At 53.5% G+C, this 14,101-nt stretch overlaps 5 protein-coding genes across 5 annotated transcripts; 2 read left to right on the top strand and 3 right to left on the bottom strand.

Moving 5' to 3' along the window:
- On the bottom strand, positions 1–537 carry CPAR01_15506 (uncharacterized protein; the record flags this gene model as incomplete). The annotated part of the gene is made up of 2 exons (XM_060499754.1): positions 1–66; positions 162–537. Coding segments are annotated over 2 exons (442 nt in total), but the record flags the coding sequence as incomplete, so codon positions are not given.
- A 959-nt stretch (positions 538–1,496) lies between these two features.
- On the top strand, positions 1,497–1,685 carry CPAR01_15505 (uncharacterized protein; the record flags this gene model as incomplete). Its single annotated transcript, XM_060499753.1, has 1 exon — positions 1,497–1,685. The coding sequence occupies one exon, from the start codon at positions 1,497–1,499 to the stop codon at positions 1,683–1,685; it is 189 nt and encodes a 62-aa protein (XP_060341753.1).
- A 1,910-nt stretch (positions 1,686–3,595) lies between these two features.
- Positions 3,596–3,703, bottom strand: CPAR01_15504 (uncharacterized protein; the record flags this gene model as incomplete). Its single annotated transcript, XM_060499752.1, has 1 exon — positions 3,596–3,703. One exon carries the CDS (start codon positions 3,701–3,703, stop codon positions 3,596–3,598), a length of 108 nt encoding a protein of 35 aa, XP_060341752.1.
- Positions 3,704–4,114: 411 nt separating this feature from the next.
- CPAR01_15503 (uncharacterized protein) lies at positions 4,115–4,543 on the bottom strand (the record flags this gene model as incomplete). The annotated part of the gene is made up of 1 exon (XM_060499751.1): positions 4,115–4,543. The coding sequence occupies one exon, from the start codon at positions 4,541–4,543 to the stop codon at positions 4,115–4,117; it is 429 nt and encodes a 142-aa protein (XP_060341751.1).
- An 8,167-nt stretch (positions 4,544–12,710) lies between these two features.
- CPAR01_15502 (uncharacterized protein) lies at positions 12,711–13,235 on the top strand (the record flags this gene model as incomplete). The annotated part of the gene is made up of 1 exon (XM_060499750.1): positions 12,711–13,235. The coding sequence occupies one exon, from the start codon at positions 12,711–12,713 to the stop codon at positions 13,233–13,235; it is 525 nt and encodes a 174-aa protein (XP_060341750.1).
- Between the last annotated feature and the right edge of the window lie 866 nt (positions 13,236–14,101).

Here is a 14,101-nt window from a genome sequence, read left to right as displayed (position 1 = left end):
CTGCAGAGGTGGCAGTAAAGTTTACAATGACGCGGTTGAAGTCGCAGCCAGGAGGCTTGTAGTCGCCTATCAACTCCAAGTCAGGATACCTATTTCCGGGTTATCCACCACGCATTTGATTTGCGTTGGTGGTGGTGTGATGAGATTGCGATGCCACTTACCGACAAAGGGTTTGTCGAAGCTGTTACCAAAAGAGTGGTCCATCAACTGCACCTTGCAGTCTTTGGGGTCTGTCGTCGGAGATTTACCCTTGCCATCATCAAAGCTGCCCGTCAACGCCTGGTACACGGGGCCTTTGGGACCCAACACTGGCTGGGCGACTTGAAAACAGTCGAGCGGCTTCTGTTGTTGGCCGCCCTCTGCATCTAGCAAAGTGCCCATTGGCGCCGGAGTATCGGCAATAATTCCCTGCTGGCGGGTGACATAGCCTGACAAGGCCGCCGCTGGAGTCAGATTACGTGAAGCCACGTATCCCGTGTTCAGCAAGAGAACAAAGAGAGACAAGGCAAGCGCCTGAGTGACTGGCCGAGGGAGCATCGTGGGGCCCCGTGGAGGGTTCAGGCTTGACGCCTCACTCTGCAGCCTCGAGGAGGCCCTTCTGCCCTATGTCTCTGGGTTGGGTACGGTGCGTGTCTGGTGGTTGGTGTCAGAAACCGCGTGACGGAAGAGTAGGTGTGAGCAAAACGGCGCATCGAGTAAAGCCACCACAAATCCCAGAGGGTCGGGCAGGGAGAGGAGGAGTGGAGACGCATGGGAGGAATGCGAGCGAACCCGGTGAACGCCACTCAAAGGCAAACATGAGGAACAAGCGCCTGTACAAGCAGCTGAGAGGCACTAAGAAGTAGGCGGCGTCGTGCGCCAGACGAGATTTGGTAGACGAAGGGACGGAATACAGTACGTAGATCCGCATCTATTGGAAGTAAAACGGTTTGGGCGGCTGGCTGGCAAGGGAGCGGGGAAGGCTGTAGGCCGAACCACAATTGGCTTGGTCTCTGATGTTTGTGGACGTACCTTACCTGCTGCTTACTGAGATGATGATAAGGCTTCGAGGCGGTAAACAAGGTATCGAGATGATGAGGTGGAATTGGTCCGACACTCCGCACGCGGCGCTGAGGCAGAGATGGAGAATGTATAGGTAAACGCCGCTACGAGACAATCCAGCCTCAGCAATGTGGGTGACGATTGGCGAAGCGATAAGCGCCGTCCAGAGGTAAAAAGACGGCGAGCTGTGTGCTATGATGTTGAACCCGATCAAATGAGCGGTAGACCGGGTCGATGAAGAACAGATCCAACGTCGGAAACCGGGACCAAAAGGAAGGCTTCTGTCTGGACAGACAAAAAGCTGGTGAAATTGGCTGAAGTAGATGTAATGTACAAGTCCACCGCTGGATCCGGGAAAAGGCAAAGCACTAGAGTGAAGCCACCATTCGATATTGAGTTATGCTTTGACGAGGCTGTTTCGCGAGGAAGACATGCTGGAGGGGAGCAAATCACAGATGAAAGAGCAAAGGCGGAATCCGTCTGGTGAAGCAGTGGGGAGCCCAAAGAAAGCCAAGAAGCGCGAAGCTGGAGAAATCTGCTGTGGCTGTTGTCGTGTGGTTGGCTTTGGATCTACCTATGTGTATGTACCTGTGTGTTTGTGTCTGATGTGTATCAACTTTGGCCTTTCCTCACTTGTTGGCTAAGTTTCTTCCGCCTGCCATCTTTCAGCTCAGATACCTGCCTCAAACCATGAAGAAATTCATGCCGAACTTTGCGGCAGTAGCTGTCTTCCACATCCGAGAGAGAGGGAAACAGTGAAGAGGAAACCCCACCGGACAGGAAGGAGAGACACCGGATGGGAAAAGGGCAAGAAGCCGAAAGAAAATAAAATCTGAACCTTCTCAAACAAAAATGGTGGCTGCTTTGCTGCAGGAAGCAGAGAGCTCTTACAAGTTACAGGTGCTTTCCTTGCTGGATTTCCTGTTCTGTCACCAAAATCGCACCCTCCGCACCTGCCAGACCATGCAAGCCAAACAAAACGCCGAATAACCTTAAACGCTGTAGGAGGGCAAGAACCAGCCCGGGGTCCAAGCTGACCTGAGGCAGCCACTCCAGCCTACCTCATGCGCTTGCCTTCCTTTCCGTAATCTGAATTTTCGTACCTTTCCTTCCACATTGAGACACACGACTAAGAGAAGTACAGATCATCAACGGAAGTAACGCCTGCCACATAAATGAATGCGTTGTCACTGAACGCAATCATGCATAATTCACGATACAGATGGTCAAGTACAAGTAAATGATGAATGAATAACACAATTGTTTCTCCAGTGTTTACACTATTTTCCAGAATGGCACCTGTCTGGAGTATTGTCTATGATACATGAAAAATACAAAGATGCCACGTCGCAATTGTCATGCTTGCGTATAAGAGTGAACATGAGTAGAATAAAAAATGGAATTTAGCCTGCGCCAAAAGTGCAACTCGCAAACGTGTGATGGGATCACACTTGCCCATCTCTTCTCCGGCGATCGCCCCATGATTGCTGTCCCTCCACACTAAGACGTCTATACGTCGCTGCGTATTCTCAACAATAATCCCAAAGTTTAAACTGACACACAGTATCGCTCATCATTCTTCTGGCCCGCGCGGTACCCCGATCCAAGACACTTGACTGGCACAAATCCACTGTAAAGTAAATTGATACCATACTTTGTTGTGTCATGGCAGCGTCTTAGCGGCTCTTCACATAGGCGCCTCGAGCGCTGGCCAAGCCACACTTGAATGGTAACCAAAAATGGTGTGGGGAGGCAGCATAGTCGTACAATGTCTCCGGTGGCTTGAGTGGCTATCGGCAACCAGTGATCCGAAACCAACGAGTCGTCCCTTAGACACCGCCAGTCCAAGTCATCCCAACTCGAAGCGATGCTGCCGCTGCCAGGCCAGCCGTGCGGTAGGACATGCTTGACCGTGGCAGAGTATCATCGCTGTGCGAGTTACTGCAGTCTTCGTCGTCCGAGTGACATTCATACAACAGCGGAGGGGTCGTTCGATGTCTGTGCAAACGTGCTCTCACAGTGCTGTAGAGGCGCTAAAGGATGACCAGACGTGCAGTTCAACGTCTTCGCATACTCTCTTCCTTCGGAAATCAAGCGAGCCACCACAAGGCAGAGGCTGTGGGAGAAATTGTAGGCAGCAGTATGCCTGTAATCGATTCAAGACATAAACTCGTCGGGCCTCTGATTGAGCCCGCCCATGAAGTGCTGACTAGATCCCGGGCCCGAGTTGCCTGCCGGAGCCTTTCCCATGCTCCTCCCTCTCCTAGCCAAGTGCGGGCTACCGCCTGCGCTGTGACGTCCGCCGCGCTGGATGTTGGAGAGCGCGGAGCATTCTTAGGAGGAGTGGGATTGGTGAAATGGTGGAGGTCCTTTTCTGCTCCTGCATTGGAGGAGGAGGATGAGGGAAAGGGGAGTGAGAGGACGCTTGGGCAGGACCCACTTTTTCCTCGTTGTTGCAACGCCCCGGAACAGGGATTTGGGCTGATGAGTGGGTGCTTTTCGGGTATTAGAACGGATATATGCGTCTGGTGGATTTGTTGGTGGGCTGATGAGATTATGGGACGGATAAGGGGACCGAGGCGCGCTGACAGCCAAGACTGGATTCTCGGGTACGGCAAACACCTACCAGGGCCCTGACGGAGTATGGCGGAATCGGATGCATGCTTGAAAGTACAAGCTGTGGCAAAGACGAAGAGTGCCATGTCCTATTTGGCTACTTCTTCCACGGAAGAAGATATGCGGGCGCAGGCTGTGAATTCCCGAGAAAGTGGGCAAAAGCTGCATCCACTGCGAGATGTACCTCCCAAGACAGAATGAGAGTCATAAGTCGTGTAAATCCTCGAGGTGTAGCTCCTAAGTGTGTATGCGGTGCTTCCCGTGTACAACTCGAAGGAAATGCCAGACTGGGAAAGTGAGGCTCGCGGTTGGTGTGGGAAAGGATGTGCTACTTGCAGAGCTGGAGCTTCATATACAAAGCTCTAGATGCCGAGTTGCATCCCCGGCCACGCGCAATGATTAAGTTGCGCAATAGACCAATATGCATGGTCCCTTAGCAAGGTCGAGGGCCTGGGATTCATGCGCGGGCGTTGTCCCAGTAGCGCTTGCGGGCGGCCATGGCGATCTTGTTGCCCATGAAGCGGTGCTGGAAGTAGTTGAAGACGGCGAACTCGTCTCGGTTGAGAACGTAGGACTCGGGCTGAGCGGCGACCTTGGCCCAGATCTGGCTGATAGCGCTCTCCAGGATGCTGCTAACAGTCGGGTCTGAGGCTCCGTCTTCGCTCTCTCTGGCGATCTCGAGGGCCTGCGCAACGCTGGCTGAGTCCTTGAGCGAGGCTGGCGTCACCGAGGCGGTGTTGCCGACGTGAAGGCTGTGACCCATACTGCTGGCGAGGCTGCTGAGGAAGGGTAGGTCGGTGCAAGGACGGCTCGAGGAAGACAACGGTCTAAAGGGAAGGTAGAGGGACTGCTGGTGGTGATCTCCCTGGGGTGTGATGGACAGCATCGTAGTTTGTAAGAGACGAGGTGTGTTGTGTGTATATATAAGATGGCGAAGGTGAGTGTTGATCTTTGGTGAAGAGGCGAATATAACCAAGAGGGTAAGAAGGCTGGGGAGGATGAGAGATGATATATAATGTGATGGGCTGATCCGATCTGGTCTAGGTGACGGGGAGGGGCGACGATATTTAATGAGTAGCGGGGGGCAAGCAACGAGGTGTAGGTTGTAGGTACAAGAGCCAGAACCACGGATGCTGGGTATCTCCAATAAAGAGGCGCGCACAGTTGTTTGACGTTGTGCCTTGGCTTGCGTTGTCTATTGCAGGGGAAGGGCTGGAGCTGGGTCTTGCTGTGGATTCGATGTGCGATACAAATGCACCGATCCGAATAGGACAAATCCAACCCCGGATTAGACGGTTCTCTTATAGGAACTGGCCTTGTCACCACGGATGAGGGAGCAGAAGGGCAGCTCAGGACAGGTACGGGTATGGATAGTCAGGCATGGGTTGAAAAGTATAATCGTCCGTATAGAGAGTACGTATCTGGGAGGGAGTGTGGGATTCTAAGTTTTAATTGGGGGAGTGTGAGAGAAGAGGTTTCGGGGGAGTGTACTAAGATAAAGTGACAAGTGCAAAGAAAAAGAGTGTGCGAGAGAGAGTGAGAGCATGGGTGTGGGAGAAGGCGTGCAAGGTAAGTAGGTGTGAGATCAAAGAAGGGCGGGTGAAGGGTGAGTAGAAGCTAGGCCCTGGAGTGTGAGTTGAGAGGCGTGGAAAGTGGGAGTGTGTGGTGTGGCGTGTGTGAGAGACAGAGAGAGGTGTGCGTGGGTATGCGTGTAAGTCATCAGTCAGTGAGTTGAGTTTCTCAGAGGGAAAGGAAGGTTGTCAGTTCCAGCCCAGTCTAATTCAAGTCGTGGGCCGTGGCATCAGCAAAACGAGACGAGGAAACAGATGTGCGGGTCACTCTCCTTCTGGCGGTTGACAGTCAACCTGGACTCGCAATAGTAATGTGACCTGCATCCCGTCACCAAGAGACTGGGGCCTCCGTTGCAAGCATCCAGCCGCCATGCAAAGTGTATAACGTGGCGGCATTCATTAGCCTCGTACTGGGTCTTGGCATCTAGAGGATAGACTGGGTAACTGCTGGCTGGTTGTAAACGCAGAAGTGACAAGAGGAAGGTGGAAAAAATAAAAAAGGACACAATTTGCATGGGGGTGAAAAGGACACCTCCCAGTACGGAGCACATACGCCGTGGGGATGTAGTGTGGAAAGCAGCGACAGATCCCAACCCGCGAGGGGTGGAGAGATGTGATGAGGTAGGTAGATGGTCCTCCCACGAACATGGAGAAGGGAGGGCGTGTAATAGAGCAGTGGGGATCTGGAAGGGTGAAAGTGAAGGGCAAGGGACAGAGGTGTTGGGGGAAGAGGGGGAGGGGTGTGTGAATGTGGTCCAGCAAGAGAAAGGTTAAAGAACCCAGTGAGCGGCGATGAGGACGACGAGGACAATGACAACTTGGACCGACGGTATTTGACTGACTGACGGAGGTCGACGACGAAGGAACTGAACTCTAAGCGAAGCTTGCCTTGACCGGGAGACCTTTGGTGCCTCCAAGTTAGTCACGAGTTGAAGCAGCTTGCTCTCAAAGTCCCTTAGACTTGCAGCCACCCGCGAGCCGTCAAAACCGTAACCGGCCAGGAGGAACAACTTGCAGATAAGTGTTATTGCAATGCCGTGACCCGGGGGTACGTTACTGGAGCCGATGCTGGCGCACGAGTAGGTGCTGAGAAGCAGTGCTTATGCCCCTTGTTGTGCGTGGTATGAAGCGCGCAGTCGAGGTCAAATGATGGTAGTATCAGTACTCTATACCGCAGCAAAGCACAGCACAGCTCAGCTCAGCGCGGCATGGCTTTACGAGGGCAAGTAGGACGCGAATGCTAATCACCCATCAAGACCTAGATCGGGATGGAACAAGAGAGGCGTGGGTGGACTCCACATGGCCAAAAGTCTCTTTGACACATCACCAGAACGGAGGTATTTCCGTTTTGGTCCAAGCTGTTTGGGAATGCGATTGACTGAGTGTAAAGGTAATTCTGAGTTCCCGACGATCGCTCTATCCAGTGTCTGAAGGCATGTCGGAATGCGCGTGTGATGCTGATAGTTGAGACGGACAATAGCAAGCACAGACTTGTGCGTACTGGAGAGCCACGGTATGATGCAAATATGCGGTATGTGCGTGAGTTGGCAAAAGCCTATGTTCGGCTGGGCCGTGAAGAGTCAAGACGGTGTGGCGAAAAGGCAGGAGGTACGAGTAAAGACGACGGCGGACAGAAGAGCGCGACGGAGGAGTGGATGTCAAGGTTGGCGTTTACCGCGTATAGGCATGATTAATGAGGCCCGGTGAGGCCAGTCAAGGCTGAAATGGAGGGGGTGAGACAACGGTTTTTTCTTTGGCTTTTTTTCTGAGGGGGGGAGGCCGAAGATAGTTCGAAATACCTACGGGCTAAGAACGGTGACAGGCTCCTCTGCTTCAAGTTGAGTTGCTCCATGGTATTCGCAGGTCGGCCAGTAACTGTTAGTCAAGAGAAAAGGTCTAGAAGCATGCTCCTCATCGTTTCGATGCCGTCCTAGCAAAAGTGGGCGAGCAGAAAAAAAGGGGGCAGGGCTTGCTCTGGCAAAGCTGCAGCAACAATTGCAGCAAGTGGGAAAAGCTGTCAATTGGGCAAGTCTGTCTTGGGGTTTCCATGTGAGCAGAAAGACTGCCCAGTGGCTGTGAAAGGGAGGATGTAAGGATGTCTTGGGAGCGAGCATGTTTGAGAAACAGGGCGTTGAGATGACACTCCTGACTCTCAAGTGTTCTGCTGCCATCGGACTCCAGCCACTAGTGCCTAGTTGCAGAAGTTGGTGTATTGGTAGCCAGTCGCCTGGCAGGAGAATGAATGTGGCTGCGTATGACAAGCGGTAGTGACAGTATCCATAGGGCAATATGCGAGAGTGTGTATTGTATGTGTGTGTGTGTGTGTGTGTGTGTGTGTGTGTGTGTGTGTGTGTGTGTGCTCGAGCGTGTGGTTGTGTGACACCGGTCGTGTACAGGGTATGTGTGTGTGTGTGTGTGATATGGCAAAGTCGACAAGGAGCATGTCTGTATGAGAAGGAGAGAAAAAGGCCAGCGACAAGGCAGCTTGGGAGTCAGGAACCAACCAGAACGAGGCTGGAGTTGATGCAGCGTCACTCTTGCCCTTGGAATGGTCCATCAGGGCAGGCAAAAGGTGGGACCGGATATATGGCCCAGATACTGTTCCGGACCCGCTTTTACAAACCCGGGCAAGGGGTGCGTTAGTCATGCTGGTGTACATTGACTGACTTGCAGTAGTCAGGAGCTCGGGGCTCCAAGACTCTCAAGAGTCAAGACTCAGGAGCAGATGCTACGGGCCTCACCTACCTTACCTTTCTACTGTGTATGTAGGTATCTCGCTCTCACCTTCCCTACCAATACAGCCAAAGGTGGACGAGGGGACGGGAATCTCCAAGGGGGCATCGGAACGGTCCAGTCCAACCTCGCTTTACCTCGCTTTGGTGTACCTAGCCGCACTACGCTTGTTGCGCTCCGCGGTGCATAGGCGCATAGACATCCCAGCTCATCACCTGCCTTGGCCCAGCGATATTACCTTCTCTCCGGGCCTGGCTACCTTCCTTACCTTACCAATACGGATACTATGTACTTTGTATACGCCCTAAACGTACGGATACTGCGTAAGGTAGGCAGGTAATGGGCGAGTACCCGTACCCGTTCCGAAGTACGTACACGGAGACGCACCCGGCGCCTCTGATTCGCTGAAATGTCTTTCAACTGACTTGACGCTGGGCGGTTAATTGCGACTCGTCCTAGCTATTGCAACCTTATTCCGAGCCCTGTCATTATTACCAACTCGATAACCACCGGAATGGAGGCTGTCGCGCCTGATTTGGCTCTTGTTTGTCTCGAGGTACTAGGGGGGGTTTTCTTTCGTTTTTTGCCTTTCTTAGCTCTGACGCTGCCTCAGCCTTTCCCACGTCTTGACCTCGGCCAAGTATCATGAAGCCTAAGGAGGGCGGGCGGATGGCACGAATACAGGCAACCGCGCGAGAAAAGGGGGCTTATGATTGATCCATCATCATTCACGAGATTGGAATGGACCTCTTGAAGACAATTAGAATCCAACTTACGCACTCCCCGCCGTATCATCCGTGGAGCTTACCCATCTACTGTCCAACTAAACTCGAAGCTATCCCATGCCATTGCAACAACTCTTACACCCTAAAGCATGTGCCGCCATGCGAAAAGAAAGACGTGCGGTTGCCCGAAGGCTGAAGACAGGTAAGCCACCGGGCGGCCGCCCCTCTAGGCTCAATGTCCACCCTCTACTCCCTTTACCCTTTCCACACTATCCGCCCTTCACCTCGCGCCTTTCTCGCGTCTTCACCCCCATGCGGCGACGCCCATCCCATTGACCCATGAACCGGGATACACACATTTTCCCTGTGGCTTGTGGGCTTAAAGGGAAAAAAAACGTTCTCTTTGCGCTAGGTACGTAGGGGCCGCGGGAAAGCATGCCCTCAACAATCAAACGACCAAACAATTAATCTTGGAGGCCTTGCCAGGCCACGCCCGGCCTAGCTGACTTTTTCTTTCCCCCCCTCGCACCTATCCCAAGCTTCATCATGATGTTCTGGTGGGCTCCGCAACATACGTAAGTCTGCATTTCGAGGAGTTTAAAGTGCGGATACCCTGGGTTCAAGGATATGATCCATCACATCAAGGAGACAGACATCCCCATAACGCCCTTGCGCAAAGCATTACCGTGTTCGATGTACGGGTATGAACCAACAGTGGAACGATATGCATGCTCTCTATTGCAGCAGTACGTAGAGGAATACACGTAACACATCACAGAGACAATACGTTGCAAACACGCTTGTGTATCCCTCTCCAGACACTGGACAGGGACCAGAATCCTCCGAACGTTCGCCCTGAAGTTGCCTGCCGTAGCACAAGGAGGTATCGTATCGGACTTTGGGCACCTAACCGGGTCCCTTGTTATCACTTCGTGCCCATGTCTTGCCTGACAAGCCATCACATCTATTTCCCTCAGGTCTCACAGGGGAACGAACCGTCTCAATGCCTCACATGTTTGACAGGATACTGCAGATGACCATGATTTACAGTCTGACAGTCAAGTATCAGATGTAATACTCCCGAACGGTGAAAGAGAAAACATTCACAAAAAGAGAAAAGGATCTGCCATGATCCGTCTCATCCCTGGCCCTATGACACCATAGCGTGCTAATCACTGGAGGTTGGGGGCCGCCCGCGTCGCGGTTGATTGCTTGATTGTCTGATTGCCAGCCGGGAGTCGTAATTGTATGCGGTACGTACATATCGATATCCCGTTATGCCATTCTCGACTACGGGGTTGCTCTCCGTTTTGGCCCCCTCGTGCAGCAGCTTTCGCACTAGGGCCCTCCCATCCCCCATCCCCCGTCCATCAGTCTGTAGCCACAAGGGACCGGCACGGGACCAGAAAACCTCCCAGCTTCCAGTTTACTGGAACTGTCGAGCCAGGATACCCGCCCCCTTCTCTTCCCTTGTGTTGAAAAGCGTGTGTATCTGTACTGAAGTATGAATGGTGGCGGTCCAAGGTACGTGCGCGGTTAACGCTCTGTGCTCCTCTCGTGTGAGGAGTGGCTTTTCCTCCTTCTCCATTGTGTCGTATTTAATCAGCTTGTCAGCGTATTGTTCTCTTCTCGACGACAAGGTTGTCTAAGTCAGGTCAACCGACCCCTTGAGTCTCCGTACCCGTAGCCGTAGGTATTCGTAGCTTTGCCCTTGCTATCGCCAAGGCTTCCCTCCACCCTTCACCCTGGGGCATGTCCCGGCATCTACATACTGCGGATACAACCCTTTCTTTCCTGCACCCTCACCCCTCGGAGCACAAAGGTGAGGGGCACCTTGGCCTAACTACACGTCTCTCTCGGGCTAAAGTGCGAGGGAGGTGACGCCGCAAGGAAAGTGGAAATTTGCTGCCTGCATGGACAGCGAAGTGCCTTGTTTTACAGTAAACTCTATCTTTCCGAGTTGCTGGGAGGGAGCGAGCCGACTTCCGACCCGGGACTGGCGACTCGCGGGACGGAATACCGTAGGTAACTTGGACTGAATTTTGGGTTTTTTTTTTCCTCATTGGGGGAGTGGTCCTACGATCGAACGACGGCTGAGAGCCAAGCTTCCATCCCTTCCCTTTCGCCCTTCCCGCTCTGCTGCCCACAGCACCCTCTGTCCTTCGCCTGTCTACAGCTGTATGTGGATCGGGATGGGCAACAACATCGTCATGGCTCCAGAATATCTAACTTTTACAGTGTTTTCTTTTTCCTGTTCGTGACTCCCGTTGTTTGCGCCATCCCGCCAACATCGCGGCAGCGCCCCTTCTTCGCCTCCCGTCCGAGACGTTGTATAACCTCATCCCGAGGCATGGCAACTCCGATCCTCCAGGACAGGCTCCCGAATAGGGCAAGACTCCCGTTGTTGTATGGATGTATGGATGTGCCTTTCTCATCAAGAGTCAGACGAGGCCCTGCTTTGATACAAACTCTCTTTTGATTATCATCATTCTCTAATTGAATCCTCCGCCTCTATTTCCCGCGTTGGCACCGAACTTGCTACCCATTTTTAACCATCTCGGCCCTTTCGTAGCCTTGTTGTTCGACATGCCCCAACGTGCCAGCCGGGCCCAGCGACTGTCATGCTTGCTTTCGGTCGTTGACCGAGACCGGCCCCATGCGTGCGATCATCAACGCCTCACGCCCAGCACGACGCTGACCCATTCGCTGTGGCGTTGCAGCGAAGGTCACTCTAAGCAGGGAACCCCGAAGTTGCGAGATTCCGTTGTAAACTCTCAGAGAGAGCTACCCCAGCTCTCCATCAACCCGTACCGCCCTGCTACTTGAGCACCGAACTGGTACAACTCCCTGTTGTAAATAGTGTACAACTGCCCTTGACGCTCATTCCCCCGCACGTCCAGTAATTGAGGGAGAAAAAAAAGCTCTCTGTCGCTGTCTGATCATTGGACCGTCGCGATAATTCTATTCGCTGTATGGAGCCTATTCGTCCCTTTTTGGCATATTTGTTGTCCAAATTTACCTTTGCGCGGACCCTGAATAGTCTCTGGAGACTGGAGCCTCCTTGCCGGCACTCCGCTTAAAGGCTGAAAGCACCGCCTTACCTGACTCTCGTCATCCAGACATTGACCTCAACTCACGGTAGAGATTGGCTGGTTCGTAAAGCTGGAGTTGTAGGATCTTCACTAGCTCCCTGTTATTTGACCGTCTGGGCCCCCGGCTCTCAGTGACTCTCAAAATCACCACGTAACGGCAAACCCCTACAACCAATCCACTGTGGAGTTTCCCTCTAGGTTGTGTCTTTCCGCCTGAGCTCTTGGGAACGGTCCAACAGTGTCCAGGACAGCGGAGAAGTAATCTGAATGGGGCCTTGGCTTCCCTACGAAACCTCGAATCCATTACCGCACTTAGTCGACATCTCCGTCGCTTAGCCTAGAATGAATGGTACCACACCTTGGGCCGCCGTAGTAGACAGAATATCAGTAGCTACGTACTCGATCCGTGCTGTATGTAACGGTATTAGCTTACCTTGACCCCTTACTCTTCCCGGGGCGGCTCTCGATCTCTGATCTAGCCGACGTCTCGGGCCCCGCAAGTGCCATAGGCCCGTTTGCTAGATTGCTAGGTGCTAGAACACGCGCTATCTAGAGCGCAAGGATTGCTGGAAAACCCCGAGCCACCGCCAATGAACGACTTGTTAATCATCACCAGCCTCTGGGTCTTTGTGGCAAAGCAAGAGCATCTGTGTACGCCCTCCCGCGTTCAACCAGATCTATGTGTTAGTCCCGAATATTGCGGAGTGGCTGGTGCCCTGAAGGGCTGAAGAACAACACCCACGGAAGCATGCAAGAGGTGTCTTTTTTGGCATACGTCCGTAGCACTACGAAAATCAGATGACGCAATACTCTGAGTCTCTATTCTTTGACCCAGAGCCCGCGCGGTCTCGACGACGGCGCCAACGCTACCGGGTCCTCCAACGGCGATACAAATTTCGTTACTCAATAACGAGGTAATCCGTGGAATTGCGATGACGACTCCTGGGGCCAGTCGAGATTGTCGTGAAACAGACCTGACAACTGAGCGGCGGTCGCTCACCACGGAGGTGTGTCCCAGTTGGGAAAATGCTAGTCGCTCCTCCGAAAGGCAAAACGGAATCACAGCAGCGATGAGCACCACAGGTGTGTCAGGCAAAGGTTGGACTTTAAGAGCTGGGCCGGGTGCGGCACAGGGGGGCTGCTATTGCTCATCTTTGGCATTCCTCCGCGGATTGTCCACCTTCTACCCCCATTCAGAGTTTGTCTCTGAGCAGCGGCTTTTCCGGACCGGTTGTGGATCGACCATCGTCTGTTCTGGCCTGCCTGTTCACAATTCCACCGCCCTGCTTGTGGTGAGCTCCGGATGTGCCAGGCACGGAACGGCACAAGTAGGCGGCTTGGTGATGGGGGTCAAGCGGAGTTGGGGTGCGCCGGTCAGCATGGCACGAGACACCCGGGCCAGAGCATCAGCCAGTTGCAGGTACTGTTCGACACGGTTTTGGCAGAGGGTGCAGTAGTGAAGGCTGACCGTGAGGTACCTGAATGGAGTACTGGTCAGTGATGGGTGAAGGGCCGAGGGTGGTATGAAGTAGGGGGAGGCCAACTTCAGATCCCGAGGTTGCTGGGGGACCCCCCAGGCCCCGCGTAAGAAACAGAGTTTTGATCCAAAACCTAGACAGCTTGTGTGGCTTCCACATGGTTATCATTTTTGGAAACCCCATCTCACTCATTGCTGACAACGACCGACGACAAAAGTCAGAAAGAAGGGCTCTGCTCCGTGGAAAACCGGGGCGAGTCAGGATTCGACGGCCCACCGGTTCCCACCTGTTCCACCGGTTGGACGTGCTGCCCTGGGCCTCTTTCTAGAAGACCGAGAACTTTAAATTCTGGAGAAGTACGGAGCCGGGCTGGGTGATCATGCAGAGGCCTGACAAGCAGGAACCAACAGTGCCACGGCAGACGTAAGGGAGGGACGCTGTGGGTGTTCTACCGTTTGAGGTATACGGTCAGGTCCCGGTCAGGCGGCGGTGAACCGAATTCCATCATTGAGCAACCCACTCGGACTGAGCAATGAGAACCAATCCTCGTCCGTTACTGAGGTGGCCAGTAAACTCTATGCTCCCTCACCTCTCAAGTGCGGAGAGTTGACGGAAGACATCACCGTCAGGACCCACGGGAGAGTCTCTAGGGGGAGCCAAGAGGCGAGTCGCGGATAGGCAAGGCAAAGCGAGGCAAGAGGCCACCCCATTCAGTGCCGTGGCACCGTTCCGCACTTCGATTTCCGCTCACGGGGTAGAGATTCGTCTCAAGGGTCTAGATGGCTCTACAGACTTCGGGAGATTGTGGGCGGGTCGGCTTCGACGGGAAGCACATCGCGGCCACC

The sequence above is a fragment of the Colletotrichum paranaense genome (genome assembly GCF_030867605.1).
Source record: "Colletotrichum paranaense strain IMI 384185 chromosome Unknown Scaffold_19.1, whole genome shotgun sequence".
Lineage (NCBI taxonomy): Eukaryota > Fungi > Ascomycota > Sordariomycetes > Glomerellales > Glomerellaceae > Colletotrichum > Colletotrichum paranaense.
Note: the sequence above shows the minus strand (reverse complement) of the source record. Positions and strands in the feature narration are given on the sequence as shown.